The 27,251-nt window shown below is 40.5% G+C and overlaps 1 protein-coding gene and 1 pseudogene across 3 annotated transcripts in view; both read right to left on the bottom strand.

Moving 5' to 3' along the window:
* Nucleotides 1–27,251, bottom strand: part of SPAG17 (sperm associated antigen 17) — a 254,021-nt gene that overhangs the window by 46,851 nt on the left and 179,919 nt on the right. For all 3 annotated transcript variants that reach the window (XM_040230934.1, XM_040230935.1, XM_040230936.1), the window contains 7 exons: nt 24,159–24,303; nt 22,055–22,209; nt 12,412–12,600; nt 10,385–10,530; nt 10,150–10,280; nt 8,271–8,398; nt 335–517 (listed from right to left, as the gene is read on the bottom strand). In XM_040230934.1, the coding sequence (XP_040086868.1) occupies nt 335–517; nt 8,271–8,398; nt 10,150–10,280; nt 10,385–10,530; nt 12,412–12,600; nt 22,055–22,209; nt 24,159–24,303 (1,077 nt within the window). The remainder of the gene's footprint in view (nt 1–334; nt 518–8,270; nt 8,399–10,149; nt 10,281–10,384; nt 10,531–12,411; nt 12,601–22,054; nt 22,210–24,158; nt 24,304–27,251) is intronic.
* Nucleotides 6,272–7,464, bottom strand: LOC120855394 (annotated as a pseudogene).

Raw genomic sequence — 27,251 nt, 5'->3', positions numbered from 1 at the left:
AGAGTGAGAAAGGAGGACAATGATACTGCAATCACATTTAAAAGGTATACAGTGTTGTAAACTAAAATAACGTAAAAAAAAATTAAAAACAAAAATAAAATTAAAACAAGGTACTTATCTTCTCAATGTCTTTGGAGCCTTAATACTTCCTCTACCTTATGGGAACCATGGAACACTTTCCACCATTCACCCTCCTACCCCCTAGAAGACTGGCATTCACGTGTTGCATTAAATAAATATTGGTACAATTCCAGAGTTCAGGTTCCTTAGGAAACCAAGAGGAATGGCTGCCCTGTTCCTGATTCTTTTGGTCAGGTTACCTGCAATCCCTTACCTTCAGGGAAAGCTGCAGTTTCAGTTTCACCTCATTCTTTATGACCTCATGCTGGATGAACTGGCGTATCTGTAGCACATTGGGGCTCTTCAGTATAGGGGCTGGAGTGTTCACTAATTGTTTGGAGCCAATGTCGAGGCCCTTCCAAATCTGAGTGCCAAACGGAGGTCCTGGAGTTTTTTTCTGTTACCAAAATAAGCAAAACCACCATCAAAGAAATGAGTATGTTTTAACATTAGATTTTTTTCTTCCACTGCATACTTAATTATGTAGACGCTATGCTCAAACTACCACACAATTGCACTCATCTCACATGCTAGCAAAGTGATGGTCAAAATTCTCCAAGCCAGGCTTCAACAGTACATGAACTATGAACTTCCAGATATTCCAGCTGGATTTAGAAAAGGCAGAGGAACCAGAGATCAAATTGCCAACATCCATTGGATCATCGAAAAACAGAGAGTTCCAGTAAAACATCTCAGTTCAGTTCAGTTCAGTCGCTCAGTCATGTCCAACTCTTTGCGACCCCATGAATCTCAGCACACCAGGCCTCCCTGTCCATCACCAACTCCCAGAGTTCACTCAGACTCACGTCCATCGAGCCATCTCATCCTCGGTTGTCCCCTTCTTCTCCTGCCCCTAATCCCTTCCAGCATCAAAGTCTTTTCCAATGAGTCAACTCTTCGCATGAGGTGGCCAAAGTACTGGAGTTTCAGCTTTAGCATCATTCCTTCCAAAGAAATCCCAGGGCTGATCTCCTTCAGAATGGACTGGTTGGATCTCCTTGCAGTTCAGGGACTCTCAAGAGTCTTCTCTAACACCATAGTTCAAAAGCATCAGTTCTTCAGTGCTCAGCTTTCTTCACAGTTCAACTCTCGCATCCATACATGACTACTGGAAAAACCATAGCCTTGACTAGACGGACCTTAGTCGGCAAAGTAATGTCTCTGCTTTTGAATATGCTATCTAGGTTGGTCATAACTTTTCTTCCAAGGAGTAAGCGTCTTTTAATTTCATGGTTGCAGTCACCATTTGCAGTGATTTTGGAGCCCCCCAAAATAAAGTCTGACACTGTTTCCACTGTTTCTCCATCTATTTGCCATGAAGAAATGGGACTGGATGCCATGATCTTCATTTTCTGAATGTTGAGCTTTAAGCCAACTTTTTCACTTTCCTCTTTTACTTTCATCAAGAGGTTTTTGAGTTCCTCTTCACTTTCTGCCATAAGGGTGGTGTCATCTGCATATCTGAGGTTATTGATATTTCTCCCAGCAATCTTGATTCCAGCTTGTGATTCTTCCAGTTCAGCGTTTCTCAGGATGTACTTTGCATATAAGTTAAATAAGCAGGGTGACAATATACAGCCTTGACTCACTCCTTTTCCTATTTGGAACCAGTCTGTTGTTCCATGTCCAGTTTTAACTGTTGCTTCCTGACCTGCATACAGATTTCTCAAGAGGCAGGTCAGGTGGTCTGGTATTCCCATCTCTTTCAGAATTTTCCACAGTTTATTGTGATCCACACAGTCAAAGGTTTTGGCATAGTCAATCAAGCAGAAATAGATGTTTTTCTGGAACTCTCTTGCTTTTTCTGTGATCCAGCAGATGTTGGCAATTTGATCTCTGGTTCCTCTGCCTTTTCTAAAACCAGCTTGAACATCAGGAAGTTCATGGTTCACATATTGCTGAAGCCTGGCTTGGAGAATTTTGAGCATTATTTTACTAGCGTGTGAGATGAGTGCAATTGTGCAGTAGTGTGAGCATTCTTTGGCATTGCCTTTCTTTGGGATTGGAATGAAAACTGACCTTTTCCAGTCCTGTGGCCACTGCTGAGTTTTCCAAATTTGTTGGCATATTGAGTGCAGCACTTTGACAGCATCATCTTTCAGGATTTGAAACAGGTCAACGGAATTCCATCACCTCCACTAGCTCTGTTCTTTTTTTTTTTTTTTTGAGCGACTTAATCTTTATTTTATTTTTTTAATTTTTATTTATTTATTTATTTATTTTTTTAACTAGCTCTGTTCTTAGTGAGGCTTCCTAAGGCCCACTTGACTTCACATTCCAGGATGTCTGGCTCTAGATGAATGATCACACCACTGTGATTATCTGGGTCATGAAGATCTTTTTTGTACAGTTCTTCTGTGTATTCTTGCCACCTCTTCTTAATATCTTCTGCTTCTGTTAGGTCCATACCATTTCTGTCCTTTATCGAGCCCATCTTTGCATGAAATGTTCCCTTAGTATCTCTATTTTTCTTGAAGAGATCTCTAGTCTTTCCCATTCTGTTGTTTTCCTCTATTTCTTTGCATTGATCGCTGAAGAAGGCTTTCTTATCTCTTCTTGCTATTCTTTGGAACTCTGCATTCAGATGCTTATATCTTTCCTTTTCTCCTTGGCTTTTTGCTTCTCTTCTTTTCACAGCTATTTGTAAGGCCTCCTCAGACAGCCATTTTGCTTTTTTGCATTTCTTTTCCATGGGGATGGTCTTGATCCCTGTCTCCTGTACAATGTTATGAACCTCATTCCATAGTTCATCAGGCACTATATCAGATCTAGGCCCTTAAATCTATTTCTCACTTCCACTGTATAATCATAAGGGATTTGATTTAGGTCATACCTGAATGGTCTAGCGGTTTTCCCTGCTTTCTTCAATTTCAGTCTGAATTTGGTAATAAAGAGTTCATGATCTGAGCCACAGTCAGCTCCTGATCTTGTTTTTGTTGACTGTATAGAGCTTCTCCATCTTTTGCTGCAGAAAATATAATCAATCTGATTTCGGTGTTGACCATCTGGTGATGTCCATATGTAGAGTCTTCTCTTGTGTTGTTGGAAGAGGGTGTTTGCTATGACCAGTGCATTTTCTTGGCAAAACTCTATTAGTCTTTGCCCTGCTTCATTCCACATTCCAAGGCCAAATTTGCCTGTTACTCCAGGTGTTTCTTGACTTCCTACTTTTGCATTCCAGTCCCCTAGAATGAAAAGGACATCTTTTTTGGGTATTAGTTCTAAAAGGTCTTGTAGGTCTTCATAGAACTGTTCAGCTTCTTCAGCATTACTGGTTGGGGCATAGACTTGGACTACTGTGATACTGAATGGTTTGCCTTGGAAAAGAACAGAGATCATTCTGTCGTTTTTGAGATTGCATCCAAGTACTGCATTTCAGACTCTTTTGTTGACCATGATGGCTACTCCATTTCTTCTGAGGGATTCCTGCCCGCAGTAGTAGATATAATGGTCATCTGAGTTTGACTACACCAAAGCCTTTGACTGTGTGGATTACAACAAACTGTGGAAAATTCTTAAAGAGATGGGAATACCAGACCACTTTACCTGCCTCCTGAGAAATCTATGTGCAGGTCAAGAAGCAACAGTTAGAACTGGACATGGAACAACAGACCGGTTCCAAATCGAGAAAGGAGTACATCAAGGCTATATATTGTCACCCTGCTTTTTTTTTTAATTTTTATTTTTAATTTATTTTACTTTACAATACTGTATTGGTTTTTCCATACATTGACATGAATCCACCACGGGTGTACATGAGTTCCCAATCCTGAACCCCCCTCCCACCTCCCACCCCATATCATCTCTCTGGATCATCCCCGTGCACCAGCCCCAAGCATCTTGCATCCTGCATTGAACATAGACTGGCGATTTGTTTCTTACATCATAGTATTCATGTTGCAGTGCCATTCTCCCAAATCATCCCACCCTCGCCCTCTCCCTCAGAGTCCAAAAGTCTGTTCTATACATCTGTGTCTCTTTTGCTGTCTCACATACAGGGTTATCATTACCATCTTTCTAAATTCCATATATATGTGTTAGTATACTGTATTGGTGTTTTTATTTCTGGCTTACTTCACTCTGTATAATTGGCTCCAGTTTCATCCACCTCATTAGAACTGATTCAAATGTATTCTTTTTCACGGCTGAGTAATACTCCATTGTGTATATGTACCACAGCTTTCTTAACCATTCATCTGCTGATGGACATCTAGGTTGTTTCCATGTCCTGGCTATTATAAACAGTGCTGCGATGAACACTGGGGTACATGTGTCTCTTTCAATTCTGGTTTCCTCGGTGTGTATGCCCAGCAGTGGGATTGCTGGGTCATACGGCAGTTCTATTTGCAATTTTTAAAGGAATCTCCACACTGTTCTCCATAGTAGCTGTACTAGTTTGCATTCCCACCAACAGTGTAAGAGGGTTCCCTTTTCTCTTGTCACCCTGCTTATTTAACTTATATGCAGAGTACATTATAAGAAACACTGGGCTGGATGAAGCAGAAGCTGGAATCAAGATTTCTGGGAGAAATATCAATAACCTCAGATATGCAGATGACACCATCCTTATGGCAGAAAGTGAAGAAGAACTATAGAGCTTCTTGATGAAAGTGAAAGAGGAGAGTGAGAAAGTTGGCTTAAAACTCAGCATTCAGAAAAATAAGATCATGGCATCTGGTCCCATCACTTCATGGCAAATAGATGGGGAAACAGTGGAAACAGTGACAGACTTCATCTTTTTGGGCTCCAAAATCACTGCAGATGGTGATTGCAGACATGAAATTAAAAGACACTGGTTCCTTGGAAGAAAAGTTATGATCAACCTAGATAGCATATTCAGAAGCAGAGACATTGCTTTGCCAACAAAGGTCCATCTAGTCAAAGCTATGGTTTTTCCAGTAGTCATGTATGGATGTGAGAGTTGGACTGTGAAGAAAGCTGAGCACCGAAGAATTGATGCTTTTGAACTGTGGTATTAGAGAAGACTCTTGAGAGTCCCTTGGACTGCAAGGAGGTCCAACCAGTCCATCCTAAAGGAGATCGGTCCTGGGTGTTCATTGGAAGGACTGATGCTGAAGCTGAAACTCCAGTACTTTGGCCACTTGTTGTGAAGAACTGACTCATTTGAAAAGACCCTGATGCTGGGAAAGATTGAAGGTGGGATGAGAAGGGGACGAGAGAGGATGAGATGGTTGGATGGCATCACCTACTCAATAGACATGAGTTTGAATAAACTCTGGGAGTTGGAGATGGACAGGGAGGCTGGCATGCTGCATTGCATGGGGTCACAGAGTCGGACACAATTGAGTGACTGAACTGAACTGAACTGAGGCACTATATGCTAGGAACCTCTCATTAGTGAATACAACAGTTAAAAAAAGGGATCCCTGCCCTCAAAAAGTTTTGCAAATATAAGGAAAATTGGGAATGAACTGGACAAGTTTTCCTCTTTATATGTGTTACCAAAAATAAGGACATTTTAAAATCCTGTTGCCTGATGTCCTACTGGATAGCCTTTAAGGGAATGCTACGCCATGCTGTTTCTATGGTGATGCAGCAGAAGCCTTGTTTATGCCAAATGCATGAGACTACCTGGGCTTCCCAGGTGGCCCTAGGGGTAAAGAACTTGCCTGAGAATGCAGGAGATGCAAGAGACACCGGTTTGATCCCTGGCTTGGGAAGAACCGCTGGAGAGGGAAACGGCCTCCTACTCCAGTATTCTTCCCTAAAGAATCCCATGGACAGAGGAGCCTTGTGGGCTACAGTCCAGAGGGTCACAAAGAGCTCATGACTGAAGTGATTTAGCACACACACATATCGTTATACACACAGAGAGCCTAAGACATTTGGAATTAAGCTTGGAGAGATCCTTTGAGAGAGAAATCAAGCCATAGATCTGGGTGGTCTTTGAGCTTACTCAAAATTAAGCATGCTGCCAGAATCTTCCCAGGATCTCTCAGGCAGAAATGTGTGCCTTGCATAGACACACATCTCTTATGTTTTTTTTTGTAATTGACTTTCAGGAGCGGTGTGGGCTTGATGTATTTCATTTTAAGTTGCTCTTCAGTGTCAAATGCATGGTCGGTGACAGCTACTCAGGAGCTTGCCTGGGCTGGGTCACTCCACAGGGCAGAGGTCACAGCTATAAGAATTTTTTTTTTTTTTCAAAACTGTCAATGTTTATTTACACATTGCATCTTGCAAAAAGCTTGAAGAAAAAAAAAAAAGAAGTTTCAACAGCAAGTTAATTAGCAAATTCTGCCTGTTTCTAGCACTTGGGGGAGGTTGAATCTCGGCGTTCTTAGAGACTGGGATCCTGATGGCAGGCCTTCAGATGTTCTAATCACTTGCCAAGGAAGTGCCATACTTGATCTTCTTCATTACTTCCTTTATTCAATGAAAACAACACCATTTCAACTAATGATCTTGCTTCCTCTTGAGAGCAATGGAAAGGGCTATCACATACCTGCACATTTGTGCAATTTATAGCCCCGCCATCATGCTTGTCCATAAGCAAGGCTTTCCAACATTTGTGAGTAGATTTAATGACTTCAAGAGCAAAAGCCTTGTTCTTGAATTCTCCATTAAAAGCAAACTGGTTTTCCGGTTTTCCCTCTGGTATCTTATAGGATCATTATCTCCACAGCAGTCTGTGCTCTTATCTTTTCGATGGGGATCTTCCCAAGTCTGAGGGAGGGCACCATAATTCCATATATAACCTTTGTGAGGAAAGATATTTGCCACATAGCGAAGCTTGCCATCCTTTACATCTTGTTTGATGGGAGTCAATGGTTCCTTCAGGGCAATCTCCGTTTTAGCATTTGTCCACCGAGGTACTTCCACAACCATGTTAAACACATTCTCATAATCATCATTTGGTGTTTTTTTTGTAGGAATGCCATTGTCCTCTTCAGAGTCCACCTTCAGAAGAATATCATGAAAGGGGAAATGTAGTGACCAGCTACATTCTTGAAAAAGAGGCGGTAATCGGGAGAGTGGGGCTGGCCGCGCTCCTCCGTGCAGCACAGGGCCGTGGTCCCACGCGGCAGGCGGGTGCGGGCGGCGTCCACGGGCCAGGCCCCTCTGGTGCGCAGCAGCGCGCGCATGGTGTAGACGCTGCTATAAGAATTTTGGAGGAAGAGAAGGAACTTCCTTCATTAATCTCAAATGTGGTATATTATTTCTCATAATGCAATAAATACATTCAACTTGGAGACAGCCTTAGTAAACCATTTGGTGTGAGCTTTCAATTTTCAAATAAGGAAGTAGAGATCCAGGGTGACTTGTCTCAAATTCCACATTAATAATCGATAAAGTCAAGATTAGAATTCAGATCACCTTCATTCACCATGTTGATTACAGGCACCAAACTAAAACAGAGGGCTAGGAGATCTTTGCTATCTTAAGTGTTCATTACCCGTGCTTTCACTACTATAAGACTGGATAGAGAAACCAATATAATCATAACTAAAAAACATTATCCTCCTTACTTCACACTACTATCTTTCTCTGATCATGTTACCAATGCCTTCACTGATTTAACAATTCAACATCTGACAATTTGCTGGACATATTACATAAACTGCTTGCAAAATTAAATGGCAAATCTGGCAAGATGCAGGGCTTTATGATTCTTTCTCAAGATATTTTCTTTCATTTTTTAAAAAAATCTTAGGTGAGGCTTTTCTAAGCTGATAAAATTACAATGCTTACTTTTTAACACTGAGATTCTGAGTCCCTATATTTAATATTTCACATTATTCTTACATACTCAGTTTGTGCATTAATAACTTAAGAACAAAGGGAAAGTGAAAGACCCCAGATTGTGTGTTAAAACTAGCAAATATTGGGAGAAAGGAAGCTTTTTATATTGCATAATATCAGTAATGGGTTACTCAGAGTAGATATTTTTATATGATAGGAAGATGTTCAAACCAGCAATGTAGGCTAAAAAAAATAAAATTGAGATTAGTCAGGTATATCTCTCCAAAATCTACAAATGTCAAAGTATTCAAATATAAAACTCCTTGATCCCGTTAACAATTTATAAAAGAATGAAAAGAGGTGAATATACAGGAGAAGACCTGAGCTCTGGTCCATGGATAGATGGATATGCATATATGGTAACTTCACAGCAGAAAAATTTGTACCTGAACTGAAGGAAAGGTCTCCCATGTCCTTGACTGGAGATTAGGAGGAACAATCGTATCTAATTCTTTCCTCATTAGCCATGGTGACACTTCATGGAAAGGGCGAAGGACGGTAATGCTCAGGGCACCTGGGTCACAGAGAGTTACCTGTCAGAAATACTCCGAGAAATTTGACAAATATTAAACACATTTGATAAGTCAGACACAGCAATAATGCTTAAGGACCTTGGTGTCTAATAAGGAAAGTCTTTTAGTCAGAGTAACATGTAAAACCTGGATTTAGACCACTTGAAAGCATTACTTGACACTTCACTGTCCAGAAATGACATGCAAGTCCTCTCAGTTCTACCACTAAACATTTCGTGAGTTCATCTACCTCTTTCCCCTCCACTGACCCAACTTTAGACTATTTCCCGCAGAGAGATCCTTTTTTGGACCTCAGCAACAATGAACTTTTCTTCCCACCTCTACTCTGTGAATGAACCTCCTTCCACAGGCAGAGTGACTGACTATGTTAGTCCACCATGTAGACTTTTCTTTGACTTCCCATTGCTTATATGATAAAACTGAGGCCCTAATGTTTTCTCCTGCCTCCTCAACTTCTATACTTTGGCTTCTTTGGCCTTTGCTCCTCTGTTCTCCAAAGTTCCAAGCTTTCTGCTTTGTATTCCCTCTTCCAAGAAAGCGCCTCCTCCTATTTTAATTAGTGCCTACTTATCCAGCAGTTCTTGGCTCCAGCGTTTTTCAGGAAAGCCTTCTAGAGTATGTCAGGCTCCCCTGTTAGACACTCTCATTGAACCATATTCCTTTACTCCATAGGCCTTATCCCAATTTATAATCATACAGGTATTCGTGTGACTATGTAATTAATGCCCATCTCTTTCCTTAGACTCTAAGCTTTGTGAAAGCAGGGTTTGTTGCTGTCTTAGCTCACCACTGTATCCCTAACACCCAGCCAAGTTTTGGTACATGGTAGGTTATCATGTAGATGCTAAATGACTGACTAACGAAGCAATTTGAGATGAATTCTTGTTATCTCACAGTTCTACACAGACACTGTACAACCAGTCAGAGCTCCCCACTTTCCATATTCATAGAGAAAGAGCAAATTTATTACATCACACACATGTACATGGATGCATTCAAAGATACAACTGCACGTAGAGGTGGGCATACTCATAAATGAATACAAAATATATTCCACCAATCAGAGAAAAGATAAAAAAGGAAACACACACATAAGCCTAGATAGACATAGCATAATGCTTTGATGCATGGATAACATGAAAGTTGTTTTGTTTTTTCTGTGCTTAAATACACATGTTACATATACAGTGGTTCTTACCTAATGCTATGTATGTCTCTATTTTTTAGTCATACCCTAATTTCTTTGAAATTAATGAAAATATGTAAATGCCCAATGAATATAATACATAACTTATCCTATATTTCAGGTTGAATTTCTAACTGACACATCAAATCTACTTTATTCTCTTGTTATAAATTCATCAAGGCAATGCCATCAAAATGACAAAAAAATGAAGTTAGGAAATATACCTCACTTTTGTTTTTTACTACCAAGACGAAACTAACACATAAGTAGGAACCTAGGTACATAACTAAATCTACCTAACAAGCCTAAATGCAGATACAAGTCTACTTATAGGTAGGAGAGGGACATACACAATTTACATAGGTTGATGCTTAGATAAAGCATGGTACAAACATACATCACTGTACAACCAGGCTGACATGGCCAGGTGGAAAGCAGAGTTGAAAAGTGAGCAAAGGGGAAAACATAGAGACCACATTAGGGTAGACTGGATATGGAGGATGAGAGTTGGTAATGGACACAGCAATTTCCAGACTGGCTCTCTACCTGGTTGTTCCTGTACTGGCTCTTGAAGAACTATGGTAGTTGATTCTCCATATGCCAAGGAGAGGTGCTCTTCTATGTCACTGTCCCGAAGAAGCTCCACTCCTGATCCATCAGCATAGATAACAAAAAACCTGTTTGCAGAAATAAAAATCTAATCCCTTGACACGTTCAGCTAAAATGCTCCTTAAACTTGGAACTGAAAATAAAAGTCATGATTTTGGTATTATCATATTACCTGGGGACATGTTCACCATAGATTTGCAGATGATTCTTATGAAGGTGAGTGGATGACAAACTGTCATAACCTTCAGCTTTTGCATTTAAATCATCTTCGAGGTTGTTTTCAGGTAGGATGGTTGACGTACTACCATCGGCCATGACCTAAGGGACACAGTATATAAGCAACTAAAAAAAAAAAAAAGCCATAAAGCTTACATTTTTGTTGATCTCATTTGAAAAAGCAGGTAATCTTTTGGATATTCAGAAAATCAAAGATATTTACTTTTAAGGTATTATTCCCCAAGTATTTTGTTGTTGTTTAGCCACAAAGTCATGTCTGACTCTTGCAACCCCATGGACTGTGGCTCACCAGGCTCCTCTGTCCATAGGATTTCCCAGGCAAGAATATTGGGGCAGGTTGCTATTTCCTCCTCCAGGGGATCTTCCCAACCCAGGGATCAAATCCACATCTCCTGTATGGCAGGTGGATTCTTTACCGCTGAGCCACCAGGGAAGCCCCAAGAGATTGCATTAATAAAAGTGAAAACCTAGTAGCACATCTTCACTGACAAACTACACCGAGAATGTGAAAACAAACGGGAAGACAAACCAGAATAGAATCAGAGCAAGGCAACTAGACGGCAGGGACACACCAGGGGACAATCTTATCTCCTGAGGATAAGTTCAGGGAACTGGGAATTTAAACATGGAGGAAAGACTACTCATGTGACAGTTGTCTTGAAATATTAAGAGTGACTATGGATTCTAAGCACAGAATTAGGGACTCATGGATAGACCACCTTGGGGAACAGATTGAGGTTCACTCTGAGAAGTACATTCCTAGCTATTGCTACTGTCGAGATACAGAGTGTGGTTTAGGCTGAAAGGCCACTGAAGGGAAGGCACAAGAAGGACATCAAAGCCTAGAGTAACGCTTGGCTTAGATATCTCAACTTAGAGGGTTTGGGCTTTAGGTTTCAATTTCAGTTCATTGTAAATCAAAGTCTCTTAGTAGCCTGAACTCAGGCTGCGAAGAGTCTCACTTACTTAGCACAGAAAAACAAACTTGGATCAGGCCTTGTCTGCATCCCATACAAAGTTGAGGACTCTTCGTCAGGGTTTCAAATCTAAAAAGTAACTTCACCACCCACTAACCAACACATGAAATTCCACCAAGGGGTGAGGAGTGGAAAAAGAGTGCCTAGAGAAAGGGCTGGTGGACCTCTCCTTGTCAAGGGCCAGATAGTATATCTTTTAGGGTTTGTAGGCCATAGAGTTTCTGTTACAACTAGTCAATGCTGCCATTATATGCAAAAACAGCCACAGGTAATATGTAAACAAATGAGCATGGCTATGTTCCAATAAAATTTATATAATGACACTGAAATTGAATTTCCTATAATTTTTTGTGTCATGAAATACTCTTCTCCTTCTGATTTTTCCCAACCATTTAAAAATGTAAAATGCAGTCAGCCTGCATTTTTACTTCAAGGGCCCATATAAACAAGTGACCATGGTTTGTCACTGCCTGGCTTAGCAATAAGAGGAAGGACAGAGAAACAGAATACAGAGCTCTACCACTGACTAGCTAAGAAACTCACCAGGCTTCCCACCTCCCCATCCTCAGCCCTCCTGGAACCCTCACACTGATAATATTTCTAAGGATTCTCTACCTAGTCAAACAGACTTGCCTGCTGTCTTGTGTATTTTCTCTCACTTAAACCCAGATACAGAGCGTTCTTACATTATTCTTCGTTGTTGACATTATTTTTAGATGTTTAGTAACTTTTTCCCCTTTTGTTCTAATTATTTATTTGGCTTTAACATTTCAACCATCCTCATTATTGGGTTTGCTGTCTCCCAATGAAGCATAATCGAGAATTAAAGCTACTGACATTAATTGCTGTTTTCCAAAGCACTGACAGTAAGTAGATAACGAATCCCAAGGCAGCTAAGATAAAAAGCTATTGGGGAGCTCTCTAGGGTGAAATATCTCGAAAGCAAACCCATTGCCTCTCTCTCCATACTAATGATGCACTTTACCTGAAAGGTATTTCCTTCAGGATCCATGACCTCGCAGATAACCTCTGATGTGTGTTTCATGATGTACCTGCTAGCTCTCAGCTGCTCACGTTTTTGAAAAGGATGGTATATGTCACTGCTTGATTCATGGCAATATATAGCTGAACAGTCCCTATCAATATGAAGACAGCCTGTGTTTGGTGGTAACACCTGAAAGGGTCACACAAGGAGATAAATTATTCAAAACGTCTTGATTGATTTGAGAGATTTAGAAAATCATTTAAGGAAAAAATACTATCCATTGACTCGAGACACAAACTGTATTTTCAGGAAGAAAATAAAAGAGGATGTAAGTTTTGGGAAAGACTACTTAATAAGGAGGCAAACAATGATTAGGATATAATTGTTCCTGCATCTCATATTTTATCTACTCATTTTAATACTTCTTCCAAGTAATGCAATCTGTGCTCCTTCTTTTTTCAGATTTTAATTAAAGTATTTAAAAGCATATGTTAAGTAAGCAGACTTGGCCCTCTTCAAAACTCTTGAAATCCTTTAATGTTTTTGGGCAAGGAGCATCTTCAAAGGGGTCAACAGCAATGGGACAAAGGCTTTTAGAAGCTTTTATTTTTCCTCATTCCTCTGGTGGCTGACACAGACCTTAAGTAATAGCTTTTGTATAATGACTTCTGGTTTGGATACCCTCTTTGAGATATAAATCACATGCCATATATTCTCCTCTTTAAAGTGTTCATTGAGTGGATTTTAGTATATTCAAAAATTTGTGCAAACATTATCACTAATTCCAGAACATTTTCATAATCCTGCAAAGAAACCATGATGCTATTAGTCATTCTGCATCTCTCCTGTCTCTGGCAACCACTGATCTGCTGTCTCTATGGATTTGACTATTTCAGACATTTCACAGAGATGGAAGCATGTGATATGTGGCCTCTTGTGTCTGGCTTCTTTCACTTGGCATAAAGCTTTTACACTTCATTTATATTGTAGTGTGTATCAATACTTTATTCTGTTTATTTCCACTTCAGTTTAGATGTGTGAAATTTAAAAAGCTTTTATGTTAATATGAACTCAAGTTTTTTCAATTTAGGTAGTTTGGGGAGATTTGAAATTGAAATCAAGCCTACATTTGCTAAACTGAGGAGTTCAAAGTTCACAAATTCAGCCATTAAGTCCTCAATTTTCCCATCATTTGACTTGCAGTTGCCCAGGACAAGTTCTCAAATAGCTGCCAAGGTCTGGTGCCTCAGCTCCAGGTAGATCCTTCTCTTCATGGCCATGTTTCTCTCTTCCCCTACTCTTCAGACTTCACTTTCTGTGGCGGGTGGTGGCAGGGGTTGGGGAGAGGTGTCCCAGCCTGTGCAGCAAGGGCCAACAGAAGGGGTCTACTTGCAGCATACATATGAAAAACACAATGAGGTATCTATCACCTCACACTGGTCAGAATGGCCATCATCAAAAAGTCTACAAATAATAGATGCTGGAGAGGGCTGGAGAAAAAGGAACCCCCCTACACTGCTGGTGGGAATGTAAATTGGTATGGTCACTATGGAGAACAGTATGGAGGTTCCTTAAAAAATTAAAAATAGGGCTACCATATGACCCTGGACTCCCACTCCTGGGCATATATCCAGAGAAAAACATGGGAAAGGATACATGCACCCATAGTTCACTGTAGCACTGTTTACAATAGCCAAGATATGGAAGCAACCTGTGTCCACAGAGAAATGGATAAAGAAGATGTGGGACATGTATACAGTGTATATAATTATATTACTCTGCCATTAAAAAGAAAGAAATATGCCATTTGCAACAACATGGATAGACCTAGAGACTGTCATACTGAGTGAAGACACAGAGAGAGAGATGATATCACTTACATGTGGAATCTAAAAAAATGATACAAATAAACTTACTTACAAAACAGAAACAGACTCACAGAGAGCAAACTTATGGTTACCAGGAAGAAAGGGTGGACAGAAGAGATGGGGAGTTTGGAATCTACACGTACACACTGCTATATTTAAAATGGATAACCAAGAAGGAACTAGTGTATAGCACAGGGAACTCTGCTCAATGTTATATAGCAACCTGGATGGGTGGGGAGTTTGGGGTAGAATGACTACATCTATGTGTGTGTGGCTGAGTTGCTTTGCTATGCACCTGGAACTAGTGCAGCATTGTTAATTGGCTACATGCCAACATGAAATAAAGAATATTTTTAAAAAGAGATTTGCATTTTCCAGTTTTATATATGTCTTATGTCTTTGGTTTCCCTTCTAGTCATCCATTACTGCCTTCTTTTGTTTTAAATAGATTATTTTCAAGTGTGCCATTTTAATTCCGTTGTTACTATGGGCTTCCCTGGTGGCTCAGATGGTAAAGTGTCTGTCTACAACGCAGGAGACCCGGGTTTGATCCCTGGGTTGGGAAGACCCCTGGAGAAGGAAATGGCAATCTACTCCAGTACTCTTGCCTGGAAAATCCCATGGACAGAGGAGACTGGTAGGTTACAGTCCATGGGGTCGCAAAGAGTCGGACACGACTGAGTGACTTCACTTCACTCTTTTACTATGTATTTTGAGTAATTTTTCTCAGTGTCTCATGGGTATTACAATTAACATCTTAATTTATAACTGTCTAGATTGGATTGATACTAAGGATTTCACTATTATATAAAATTTTTGCTCCATGTAGCTCTATTTCTTCTTTTTTTTTAATTTTAATTTTAATTTTATTTTACTTTACAATACTGTATTGGTTTTTCCATACATTGACATGAATCTGCCACGGGTGTACATGAGTTCCCAATCCTGAACCCCCCTCCCACCTCCCACCCCACACCATCCCTCCGGATCATCCCCGTGCACCAGCCCCAAGCATCCTGCATCCTGCATTGAACATAGACTGGCAATTCATTTCTTACATGATAGTATACATGTTTCAGTGCCATTCTCCCAAATCATCCCACCCTCTCCCTCTCCCTCAGAGTCCAAAAGTCTGTTCTATACATCTGTGTCTCTTTTGCTGTCTCGCATACAGGGTTATCATTACCATCTTTCTAAATTCCATATATATGTGTTAGTATACTGTATTGGTGTTTTTCTTTCTGGCTTACTTCACTCTGTATAATAGGCTCCAGTTTCATCCATCTCATTAGAACTGATTCAAATGTATTCTTTTTCATGGCTGAGTAATACTCCATTGTGTATATGTACCACAGCTTTCTTAACCATTCATCTGCTGATGGACATCTAGGTTGTTTCCATGTCCTGGCTATTATAAACAGTGCTGCAATGAACATTGGGGTACATGTGTCTCTTTCAATTCTGGTTTTCTCGGTGTGTATGCCCAGCAGTGGGATTGCTGGGTCATAAGGCAGTTCTATTTGCAATTTTACAAGGAATCTCCACACTGTTCTCCATAGTGGCTGTACTAGTTTACATTCCCACCAACAGTGTAAGAGGGTTCCCTTTTCTCCACACCCTCTCCAGCATTTATTGCTTGCAGATTTTTGGACTGCAGCCATTCTGACTGGTGTGAAATGGTACCTCATTGTGGTCTTGATTTGCATTTCTCTGATAATGAGTGATGTTGAGCATCTTTTCATATGTTTGTTAGCCGTCCGTATGTCTTCTTTGGAGAAATGTCTATTTAGTTCTTTGGCCCATTTTTTGATTGGGTTGTTTATTTTTCTGGAATTGAGCTGCATAAGATGCTTGTATGTTTTTGAGATTAGTTGTTTGTCAGTTGCTTCATTATATTTTCTCCCATTCCGAAGGCTGTCTTTTCACTTTGCTTATAGTTTCCTTTGTTGTGCAGAAGCTTTTAATTTTAATTAGATTCCATTTGTTTATTTTTGCTTTTATTTCCAGTATTCTGGGAGGTGGATCATAGAGGATCCTGTTGTGATTTATGTCGGAGAGTGTTTTGCCTATGTTCTCCTCTAGGAGTTTTATAGTTTCTGGTCTTACGTTTAGATCTTTAATCCATTTTGAGTTTATTTTTGTGTGTGGTGTTAGAAAGTGATCTAGTTTCATTCTTTTACAAGTGGTTGACCAGTTTTCCCAGCACCACTTGTTAAAGAGATATTCCTTCTCTTATTGTCAAAACTTACGTCTTTATATATTATAAGCACATAAATAAACTTTTATAATAGTGGTTTTATGTAGTTGCCTTTTAAATAAAAAAGGTCACAAAAATACATGTATACTGTCTTTTATATTTACCTATATTGTTATCTTTACCAGTACTATTTATGTGTAACTGAATTACTGTGTAGTGTTCTTTTGTTTCAGCCTGAAGGATTCCCTTTAGATTTTCTTGTAGGGAATGTCTAAGAGCAACAAATTCTTTCAGTTTTTGTTTCCCTGGAACTATATTAATTTCTTCATTTTAGGATAATTTTACTGATAAGAGGAATTTTTGGTTGATGATCTTTTTCTTTAAGCATTTTGAATATGTCATCTCACTGCCTTCTGACTCCATGTTTTCTGATGAGAAAATAGCTATTAGTCTTATTGGATACCTCAATTAAAAAATTTTTTTTATTATGATATAGTTGATTAACAACGTTGTACTTTAGGGTTTTTCTTTTTTTTTTTTTTGAGATCTCTCATATTTGATGACCCTTTTCTCATTGCTTGTGAGACTTTGTCTTCAGACAATTTGACTGTGATGTGTCTAGGTGTGGATCTCTGAGTTTATCTTACTTGAAGTTTGTTGAGATTTCTTGCAATTGTAGATAGTTTAATCAAATTTGGTAAGTTTTAAGCCATTATTTCCTCAAATAATCTTTCAGCCCTTCTCTCTATTCCTTCTCAGACTCTCGTTATGCATGTGTTAGTATGCCTAATGGTATCCTCTGAGGCTCTGTTCATTTTTCTTGATTCTTTTTTCTCTCTCTCCCCCAGACTGTGTAATCTCAACTGATCTATTTTCAAGTCAGTTCAAATAATTGCTGATTATTTCTTCTGTCAGCCAAGATTTGATCTTGAGCCTTATTAGCAAATTTTTCATTACAATTATTATGCTTTCCAACTCCAGAATTTCTATGTGGTGCTTTAAAAAAATAATTTCTATGTATTGATATTCTATACTTCACGAAGCATCATTCTCATTTTGTGCTTTAGTTATTTACACAAGGCTTCTCACTTTTTAAAACATAACAGCTGACTTAAATTTGTCTCTTTAAATGCAAAGTCTGGGTTTCCAAAGGGATGGTTTCTATTGATTGCTTCCTCCTTTCCCATCCCTGTTTATGGGCCAAAATTCCCCTCTTCCCCACTCCCCCATGTCTTATAATTTTTTGTTGAAAACTAGATACTTTAAAATAGTACAACTCTGGAAATTAGATCCTTGCTCCAGGACTTGTTATTGTTATTTTTGTTCTTGTTGCTATTTGTTCAGTGATTCCCCTGAACCATTTCTTTAAAGTTTATATTGTCATGCGTGGGCCTAATCTGCTTGTTAGGCTTAGAGTTCTCCTCATAACTGGGCAGATATGTTCTTAAGTACTTTGCACTAATAGATCTTTCAGCCTCTGCTGAGGGCTGTATGGGCTCTATGTGCATACTGGCAGATGTTTTCAATGCTGTAGTAGGAAGTTTTTAATTCCACCTTACCCTGCACTCCCTGTTTGTTCAGAGCTTTTTGATCAGCAAGAGTGGAAGATCAGGGCTTTCTGAGTCCTTTTATGGGCATGTTCATAGCCCTTCACAGGAGCGTGGCTTTCTAGATTCCAGAGAATATGTCAAAGCTTTTCAAAGCCCTCTATGGACTTCTCATTCTCCTTTCCCTTTTAACTCTTTTGTTTAGCCTCTTGTTTTTTGTCACTACTTCAACAGTTATAATGTTCAATTATCACCTCCTATGGGGAAAAGTCTATTTGTAGGGAGTGAGTTCAGAATCAGACCAAATAAAGACAACCCTTGTTGAATAGAGATTTCTAGAAAATGGACAGACAGGTCAAATAATGGCATTTTGTGATGGATCTTTTGGGGAGCTCTAGATCTATTCTTCTTTCAGTGGCTGGTGGCCTGCTGGTTTTCACTGCTATCATGCATGTGAGAGTGTTGATGTTCAAGGCTACCGTGGAGCTGGGGGAGGGGAGAGGAATGTGGCAAGTGAAATCACCACAATTCTTGCTGTTCTTCCCAAGATTGTCTTTATTTTTTTTTAATCTTCATATCATTATAGTCATTTGGTTGATTTCCAGACTTCTGAAAAGGTTGATTCTGTCAATAGTTCCAGTTTTCTAGTTGGTTTTAGACAGCAGTAAGTGGATTTTTGAAGGGTCTTACTCCATCATTCTGGAAGCTTCTCAGATTCACTCTTTACCATTACCCAGGCCAGAGAACTCTCCCTGGACCTTGACTAATTCTGAGGTTTCTCTGTGGTTTCAGGCATATTTCAGTGTAGACACTGGTGACTGGTTGAATTTGTAATTTTCCCAGGCTCCATAGGTCCTCAATAAAATAGACTCAAAATGTCAGTTCAGTTCAGTTCAGTTGCCCAGTCATGTCTGATTCTTTGAAACCCCATGGACTGCAGCATGCCAGGCTTCCCTGTCCATCACCAACTCCTAGAACTTGCTAAAACTCATGTCTATCGAGTCAATGATGCCATCCAACCATCTTAGCTTCTGTCATCCCCTTCTCCTCCTGCCTTCAATATTTCCCAGCATCAGGGTCGTTTCAAATGAGTCAGCTCTTCGCATCAGGTAGCCAAAGTATTGGAGCTTCAGCTTCAGCATCAATCCTTCCAGTGAATACTCAGGACTAACTTTCCTTAGGACTGACTGGTTGGATCTCCTTGCAGTCCACGGGACTCTCAAGAGTCTTCTCCAGCACCACAGTTCAAAATTATCAATTCTTCGGCACTCAGCTTTGTTTATAGCCCAACTCTCACATCCACACATGACCACTGGAAAAACCATATCTTTGACTAGATGGATTCTGTTGACAAAGTAATGTCTCTGCTTTTTAATATGTCAGATTGACTAATTTACTAAAAGCTGCTCTGGACAGAAAAAGATGGCCTAACATTCTCAGAATTGAGACATATACACTAGGTGAAGCACCATCTAGAAAAGCCAAAAAGAAAACCTGTAAAAAGGAGATGGCTTTCCTTCTAGGAAGTTAGCCTGGAAAAACAGCTATGTACGTATGTAACAGTACGTACATAGCAGTACGTATGTACAATATAGCAGCCAGTTGGCAAATAGAATTCTCATGATTTTACATACCTATACTGCTCAGAGTTTAATATAAAATTTTCCTCTTTCAACTGATTTCACACACTGAGTAGAGGGTAAACCTTCCTCCATTATGATGTTTGTTTATGGTACTGCTGATAAGGAAAAGGACCTTTGAAGTCCTTTTCAGTAGTATTCCTAAGAATGCTTATTATATTTCTTTAACTTCTCCCAAAGGAGTCAAGTTCAGATTGTAGTCAAAATCTTATTCCAGTGTGCATGTGCGCACACACACACACCCCTGTCCCCAGGAAGACACTCAATCTTCTGGTCTAGGGAAACAGGTTTCTGTTCCTAGACCCAAGGACAGAGGAAGATTTCCATGGGAGATAAGAGACCCATTATTTGTCATCTTGTCTCTCTGAAACCTTCCAACTGGGTGGATGTTCCCACCCCCAATTGTGAAACACTATAATCATAGACAACAATGGCTGTTATACCTACCTCCTCCTTGATGTTTTAATTAATCTTTTTAGTGCTGCTAAGGTATGCTGCTGCTGCTGCTAAGTCGCTTCAGTTGTGTCCAACTCTGTGTGACCCCATAGACAGTAGCCCACCAGGCTCCCCCATCCCTGAGATTCTCTAGGCAAGAACACTGGAGTGGGTTGCCATTTCCTTCTCCAATGCATGAAAGTGAAAAGTGAAAGTGAAGTTGCTCAGTCGTGCCTGACTCTTAGCAACCTCATGGACTGCAGCCTACCAGGCTCCTCCATCCATGGGATTTTCCAGGCAAGAGTACTGGAGTGGGGTGCCATTGCCTTCTCCATGCTAAGGGATAGCAGTGGTCAAAATCAAGCGCGCTCTCTCTCTCTTTCACATTGCCTAAAATCCAGCCTCACTCATCACACTGCCCAATATCCTTATGCTGGAGAGTAAGTAATGACACACGTGCCAAGGCCAATGAGGATGGGCAGAAGGTGTCTGTGAATGCCAGCTTTCAACCCTATAAAATTATAGAACTATAAAATAAGTGTTGCTAAGCTTATTTGGAGTTCTTTTCCCCAATTGGGAGCTAAGATATGTGTGTTTCTCAATGAGGTGCAATCAATGTTTCAGGAGATATAGGCAAACATGCAGCTACATAATTGTATCAGACACTGAATGTCTCCAGGTCGGATCTCTTTTCTGTTACATCTCTTCCTTCAGTGGTAACTTACATTGGTGCTAAAATTTCTTTGCCTCTATAGTTGTAACCAGCAGAGTCTAGGGCTATGATAAAAACAAGGCCTCCTCACAGCATCACAGATTTTTATGACATCTGGTAGGACATGCAGTACTGAAATATGGATGCTTTCTTAAAAAATGAGCATTCTGGTAGCACAGGAACTCTGCTAAATGTTATGTGGCAGCCTGGATGGGAGGAGAGTTTGGGGGAGAATGGATACACGTGTATGTAAGATTGAGTCCCTTCTCTGTTCACCTGAAACCATCACAACATTGTTAATCAGCTATACCCCAATACAAAATAAAAAAGTTTTTTTTTTTAATTGGATATTTTGAATGTTATATAGGGAAAAAAAGCATCCATTTCTCCAACTGCAGCCTTTCTTGGTCATCTCTCACTTTCAGCACCTTGCTTGTCCCACAAGGATGTGCACAGTATGAGGGAGTATCAGGAGAGAAGGGAGGGATAAACTGGCTCCAGTAGCTTTCACAGTAACAAACATTTGTTATGGAAGTCTTAGTCCATTTCCTTCTGGCTTTGCACCCTCGGTATCTTGTGACCTTAGATGTGACATCCTGGCACTTGTGTCCCTTCTCCAGCAAGTAGAAAGGCAAAGGCAAATCCCTCTAAGACTGGAGGGATTGCAGGCTGAGCCTGGGGCATTGTGTTTAATGGGGAAATGCAAGGAGATGGAGGAGTTGCTAACAGCATTCCTCCCCAGCCCTCCAAAGACACAGCTGTGCTTCACTTGGGCTAGTTCTCCCCCTAGACCACACAGAACACATGTGTCCTTCCATCCCGCGGGGATACGAGGTAAAGTGGGGACAGACTAGAGGTGGGAAGGGTGGGAGAGTGAGAATGAGTAAGAGGACGCAGCAGGTGAAGCTGGTCTGGAAGGGACTCAGCACTGAGTGCTCTTCACACCCACAGTGCCCATCACCTACCACTAAATGATTCCCAGCAAATACACTCCAGAGTCTAACTTTGATCTCCAGATACCAAAGTACTGAAAGACAGGGAGGACACTGATTTTCTGCGATGGATTTTGGAAAGAAAGTAAATAAATGCAAAGATATTGAGAAGTGTGTTCTAAGATCAGTTGAGATGAGAGCAACAGCCAGGCATGTGGCGGGAATGTTCACTGCCCCAGATGGGTATGCTTTCTTAGTCACAAACACACTTCGACACTTCCCTTTGGCACCCCTCATCTTGCTTGGACCCACCTGGTATGTTCCCTGTGGCTTTGCAATGATGGACGTCCCGTCCCCAAAGGTGACACAGCAGCTACTGTCCTCGCAGTTGGTGATGACGGTGGCATAGTGCGAGCTTTCAATCCGCATGCACTTCACCTGCCTGGAGATCCTCTGAGGACCTTCGGCTGTGGGCAAATGCAAAGGAGCAGGTCTGACAGGATGCATGCAAGGGGAACACGCCTGCCTGCCGACCGCCTGGCTGAGAATTCACTCCATGGGGCTGCTGTGCAGGCTACTGCTCTATCAACTTGGAGCCCTAGTTTGAGAAGGCATATTAATTTAGTGTGCCGTTTTTGTCCTCACTGTTCTTTTTGAGAAATTGAAAACACCCAGAAAAGCACAAAATATAACTTAACTATACGTTTGCCAATCAGAATTTACACTCATTAATATTTTGCCATATTTGCTTCATTTTTAACATGTACCTAAGAGAGAAATTACAGGTAAAGTTCTCATCTCTCCCTATCTCCGAGTTTATTTCTTTTTCTCACAATCCAGTATAATACTTTTATATAAATGTATATATCAGAAATATTTTGTTGCTTTAAATTTACATAAGTTATATATCACCCTGTGTATCATACTACTGGGCTTCCCTGGTGGCCCAGACAATAAAGAATCTGCTTGCAACTCAGGAGGCCTGGGTTCGATCCCTGGGTCAGGAAGATCCCCTGGAGAAGGGAATGGCTACCCATTCCAGTATTCTTGCCTGGAGAATTTCATGGACAGAGGAGCCTGGTGGGCTACAGTCCATGGGGTCGCCAAAGAATCGAACATGACTGAGCAACTGACATACACTTGAATTTTTCACTTAATGTTTTGAGGCCTTTAGCCATCTTTATATATCTGTGCCTATGTAAATAGGTACATGTGTGGGTACTTCATTTATTTTAATTGCTACATAGTATCCCTTTGTAAGAATAAACCACATTTTATTTTTCTGTTCTGCTGTTAATGGACATTTATGCTTTCCCAATACTTTAATACTATACTCAGTGTTGCAAGAAGCATGTCTGTACTTATTTCTTTGTGCAAATGTATGAGTGTCTTTCCCAAGAAAAGGAAAAAGCTTTGAAAGCCATCCCAGGAAAATTAGAATGGACATTTCTCTGGTGGGGAATCGACTTGCAGAGATATTTCCCAACCCATCCCCTATAACCCAATAAAAATAAAAACAAAACAAGAGTATCTTTCTATATATACCCAGATGGAGAATTAGTGTATCACATGATATGCACTTTTCAATTCACCAGATATTTTAAAATTGCCCACCCAAGTGGCTTTTTTAATTTTCACTCTAACAGGGTATAAAGGTTCCTCTCTTTCTACTCACTTGCCATTTTGTTGCATTTAATTTGGCAATGAATCATTTAATACATTCAACAAATAAACCCTAGAATTAAACAAAAGTGAATCAGGGAATAATTTTTTTTTCAAAATTTTGTTTAAATTTTGCTTAGGAAGGGTGTTAGGCTTTTAGATAGTATGAACAGACTCCAATTCATTAGCAGCTGTCACTTGCTTTTCTGAGAACTGTCAGACAGAATTGAAGGAGGACATATCTGAGGTCTATGTAAGAAAATTAGATTCCTTAAGGATCGAAGGAAACAGGTCTGAAATCTAATTGCTCAGTACAGTTGAGTCATGATTATTAACTTTTAGTTAATACCAATCCAGGTTGTAGCTTTTTAGTGGTAAAAATAGGAAAAGCACTATTACTATCCATTAGCCAACTAGAGCTGTTATCACTCCCATGTCAATTGAGGATAAAGACCATAATAAAGGTCCTCATTGGTTCTGGTTTGGACTGCCTGGGTATTCTTTGGTTGATTTGAGTTCTTAAAAAAAAAATTGTTTTTCTTACAAGTGTTTTGAAAAATCAGTGAAGTTTTCACCTATCCTATCCTAAAGACACAGAATATTGTCACCTACTTGAAAAAGAATAAGTACATGTATATGTATAACTGAATCACACAACAATACTAACCAACTGTCTGCTGCTGGTGCCTCGTTGCTTCAGTCGTGTCGAACTCTTTGAGACTCTACGTAGTCCGCCAGAAAAATTAAAGCTTACCTGTCTCTTGATCCTCCGAAGAAACAGTCGGATCTTCATAAACTTGATAAAAGGTTGTGATTCTGGTACCATCAGCATGATCCACTATCCGAGTACCATCTTTCTTTTCAATGATGATCACTTTGTCTTCTCGAGTTGTCATAACCTGAACATACAAAGGCAGAGAATCATCATTTGCTCAGGTGGTTGGTTAATCCCAAGTTTGCTTGCTTTTACACCCCAGTGATTACCATCAAAAGCCTGATTATTTAAAAGTGAAAGCTTTATCTCATCTACTTGATTTAATCTTTATAACAATCCTGGAGGAAACTCAGGCTTAGAGCAGTTAAGTAACTTGCCCAAAGTCACGCAGCATGTGCCAGAGCTGATGCTGGACTAAGACCGTCTTACTTCAACAGTGATGCTCCTTCCATGGTCACACATTTGTGAGTCAAAAGCTAATGTCAGGAGTGATCTGACCCAGGTTCATGCAGGAAGATGACCCCAGGTCCTGTTCCCTTAGAAACTACAGGTTTAAGATAAGCCAGGGACCACTGGTGTGTGTAGTGAGGGTTCTGATGAGGTCTGCTTCCCCTGAAGATGCAATGCCAGAGCCTGGGTTTTGTGTGTTGGTTACAGGGAGCCATGGGTGAAAGGTTGGTACAGGGAAGCATGGATGAAAGGTGTGCTGGACACAAGGGAACTCAGAGACCAATGGGCAGAGTGGTGGGAGCCAGGCTAGAAGGTGAGGGACCATACTGGCAAGCTTGTTAAGTCATATTAAGGACTCAGTTGTTGGCTTTTGATGGTAATCACTGGGGTGTAAAAGTAAGCAACTTGGGATTAACCAACCACCTGAGCAAATGAAGATTCTCTGCCTTTGTATGTTCAGGCTATGACAACTCGAGAAGACAAAGTGATCATCATTGAAAAGGGGGCAAAGCAGTAGAGAAGAGTTTTAGGTATGTGGACTAGAGCCGGAAACACAGAAAGAATTTAGTCCTAGTAAGTGCTTCAATTTGAAAGAACACTGAGACCTTTGTTTCCTGTAGCCAGATGGTTCAGAGCAGCTCTAAACCCCCAGCTGCACATGTGTGTGTGAAGGTGTGGTGGGCATGGAGGTGCATTGCCCAGGTCCCTCTTCAAGACAGGACTTGCTCCCTACCTGTGGGGAGGGAAGTTGGCAAACAGCCTCCAGATGTCTGTTCTTCTAGCACCTGCCTCAACTGCAGAGAGATGCGTTGCCTGACTTCCACTGTTCTGCTGAGGCAGAGACACACTGGCCTGGCTCCTGCTCCCCGACCTGGGACACTGGGACAGATGATACTGGCTCCTGAGCCCCTGCCAGTGGAACTTTGTGGTGTCTCCACCATAGCTTGCCTCCTCTCTCTGCCCATTCCTGCTTCCCCCCGGCTTCCTTTCACAAACAGCGTCTGTTAAAAACATCTTATACAAGCAAACTTCATGTTTGCTACTGCAGATCCCAACTGGCAACAATGCACTCCAGTGGTATAATGCATATTACAGGCAAAAGGAGAGGAGGGCGACAGAGGATGAGATGGTTGGATAGCATCACCAACTCAAAGGACATGAGTTTGAGCAAACTCCGGGAGATAGTGAAGGACAGGGAGGCCTGGTGTGTTGCAGCCCATGAAGTCACCAAGAGTAGGACATGACTTTGCGATTGAACAACAACAATGTATATTTTAAAATCATTGGGTACTTTCTACCTTGTACTGCCCTAACTGTAAGGGACACAGTTTTCACTAAAGAGTCCAGATGAATATAAAGTTTGCTAGCTGTTTTCTGACTCGTGTCTAGGGCTTTGGGAGAAGATGATAACTATATTTGTATCTTTTTAGGGTAGGCAGAAAATAATATATTTCAGAGAGAAGTCCATGCTACTCTTTAAGTTCTTCTCTTTCACACTTTCAGCCAATGATACAGATGTGTATATCTATATCTATCCATCTACTGAATGTATATAATGAGGAATACTACTGTAGAATGCAGGATTGAGAACATGAGCTTTGGAGTTAACCTGCCCAAGTTCAATTTCTGACTCCACAGGTGATTTAGGCAAGTTGCTTACCTTCTCTGTGTTATAGTTTCCTCATCTGCAAAATGGAGCCAACATCAGCATATTTTTCAGAGACATTATATGGATTAAAGGAGAGGATGCTGGTAAAGTGGTTCACATTTAATTGGTCAAGTTAGCAATGCTAAATACTAGCTGTTTATCTAGTATAGAAATTTATGGATTATTACTTAGAACTATTCTAACATTTCATGACATCACATAACATTGATATTTTCTGGTCACCATAGGCTCAGGAAATAATCATTTTTAGTGGTAGCAAGAACACAACAGCAAGAATATTTCCTGAACACCTGATAGTGTTAATCTGGTATTAATCTTCCCAAGTATTTTAGGTAATGACCATAATCTTCCTTTTAGGAATAAGAAAACCTAAATTAGAAACAGTCAAAGTCATGCATCTTGTAAGAAGTGTGGCTGGGGTTCAAAGCCATGTCTGCCTCACTGCAAGGTTAGTGCCACTCCTGTAAAATGTGATACTTCCTGTCACTTTGGATCTTATTTCATATGATCACTGGCTTTTATTTGCATAATGGTTAAGCACACGAGACCTAGAATGCAACCTTGGGGTCCACATTCTGAATCTACCACTTGCTGAGTGATTTTGGAAAAATTATTTAGCCTGTTTGTAGCTTCTTTGTCTCATATGTAAAATGGAAACAGCAATAGTTTCTTGTGAGAATTAGATAAGTTATATCTAGAAAGCACTGAACAAGGCCTGGGATGGTGCTGCTGCTGCTGCTAAGTCACTTCAGTCATGTCTGACTCTGTGTGACCTCACAGATGGCAGCCCACCAGGCTCCCCTGTCCCTGGGATTCTCCAGGCAAGAACACTGGAGTGGGTTGCCATTTCCTTCTCCAATGCATGAAAGTGAAAAGTCAAAGTGAAGTTGCTCAGTTGTGTCCGACTCTTCACGACTCCATGGACTGCAGCCCACCAGGGTCCTCCATCCGTGGGATTTTCCAGGCAAGAGTACTGAGTGCTCAGTAAATATTGTTACCATTGTTGTGATTAG

The sequence above is a fragment of the Oryx dammah genome, unplaced genomic scaffold, assembly GCF_014754425.2.
Source record: "Oryx dammah isolate SB20612 unplaced genomic scaffold, SCBI_Odam_1.1 HiC_scaffold_28, whole genome shotgun sequence".
NCBI lineage: Eukaryota > Metazoa > Chordata > Mammalia > Artiodactyla > Bovidae > Oryx > Oryx dammah.
Note: the sequence above shows the minus strand (reverse complement) of the source record. Positions and strands in the feature narration are given on the sequence as shown.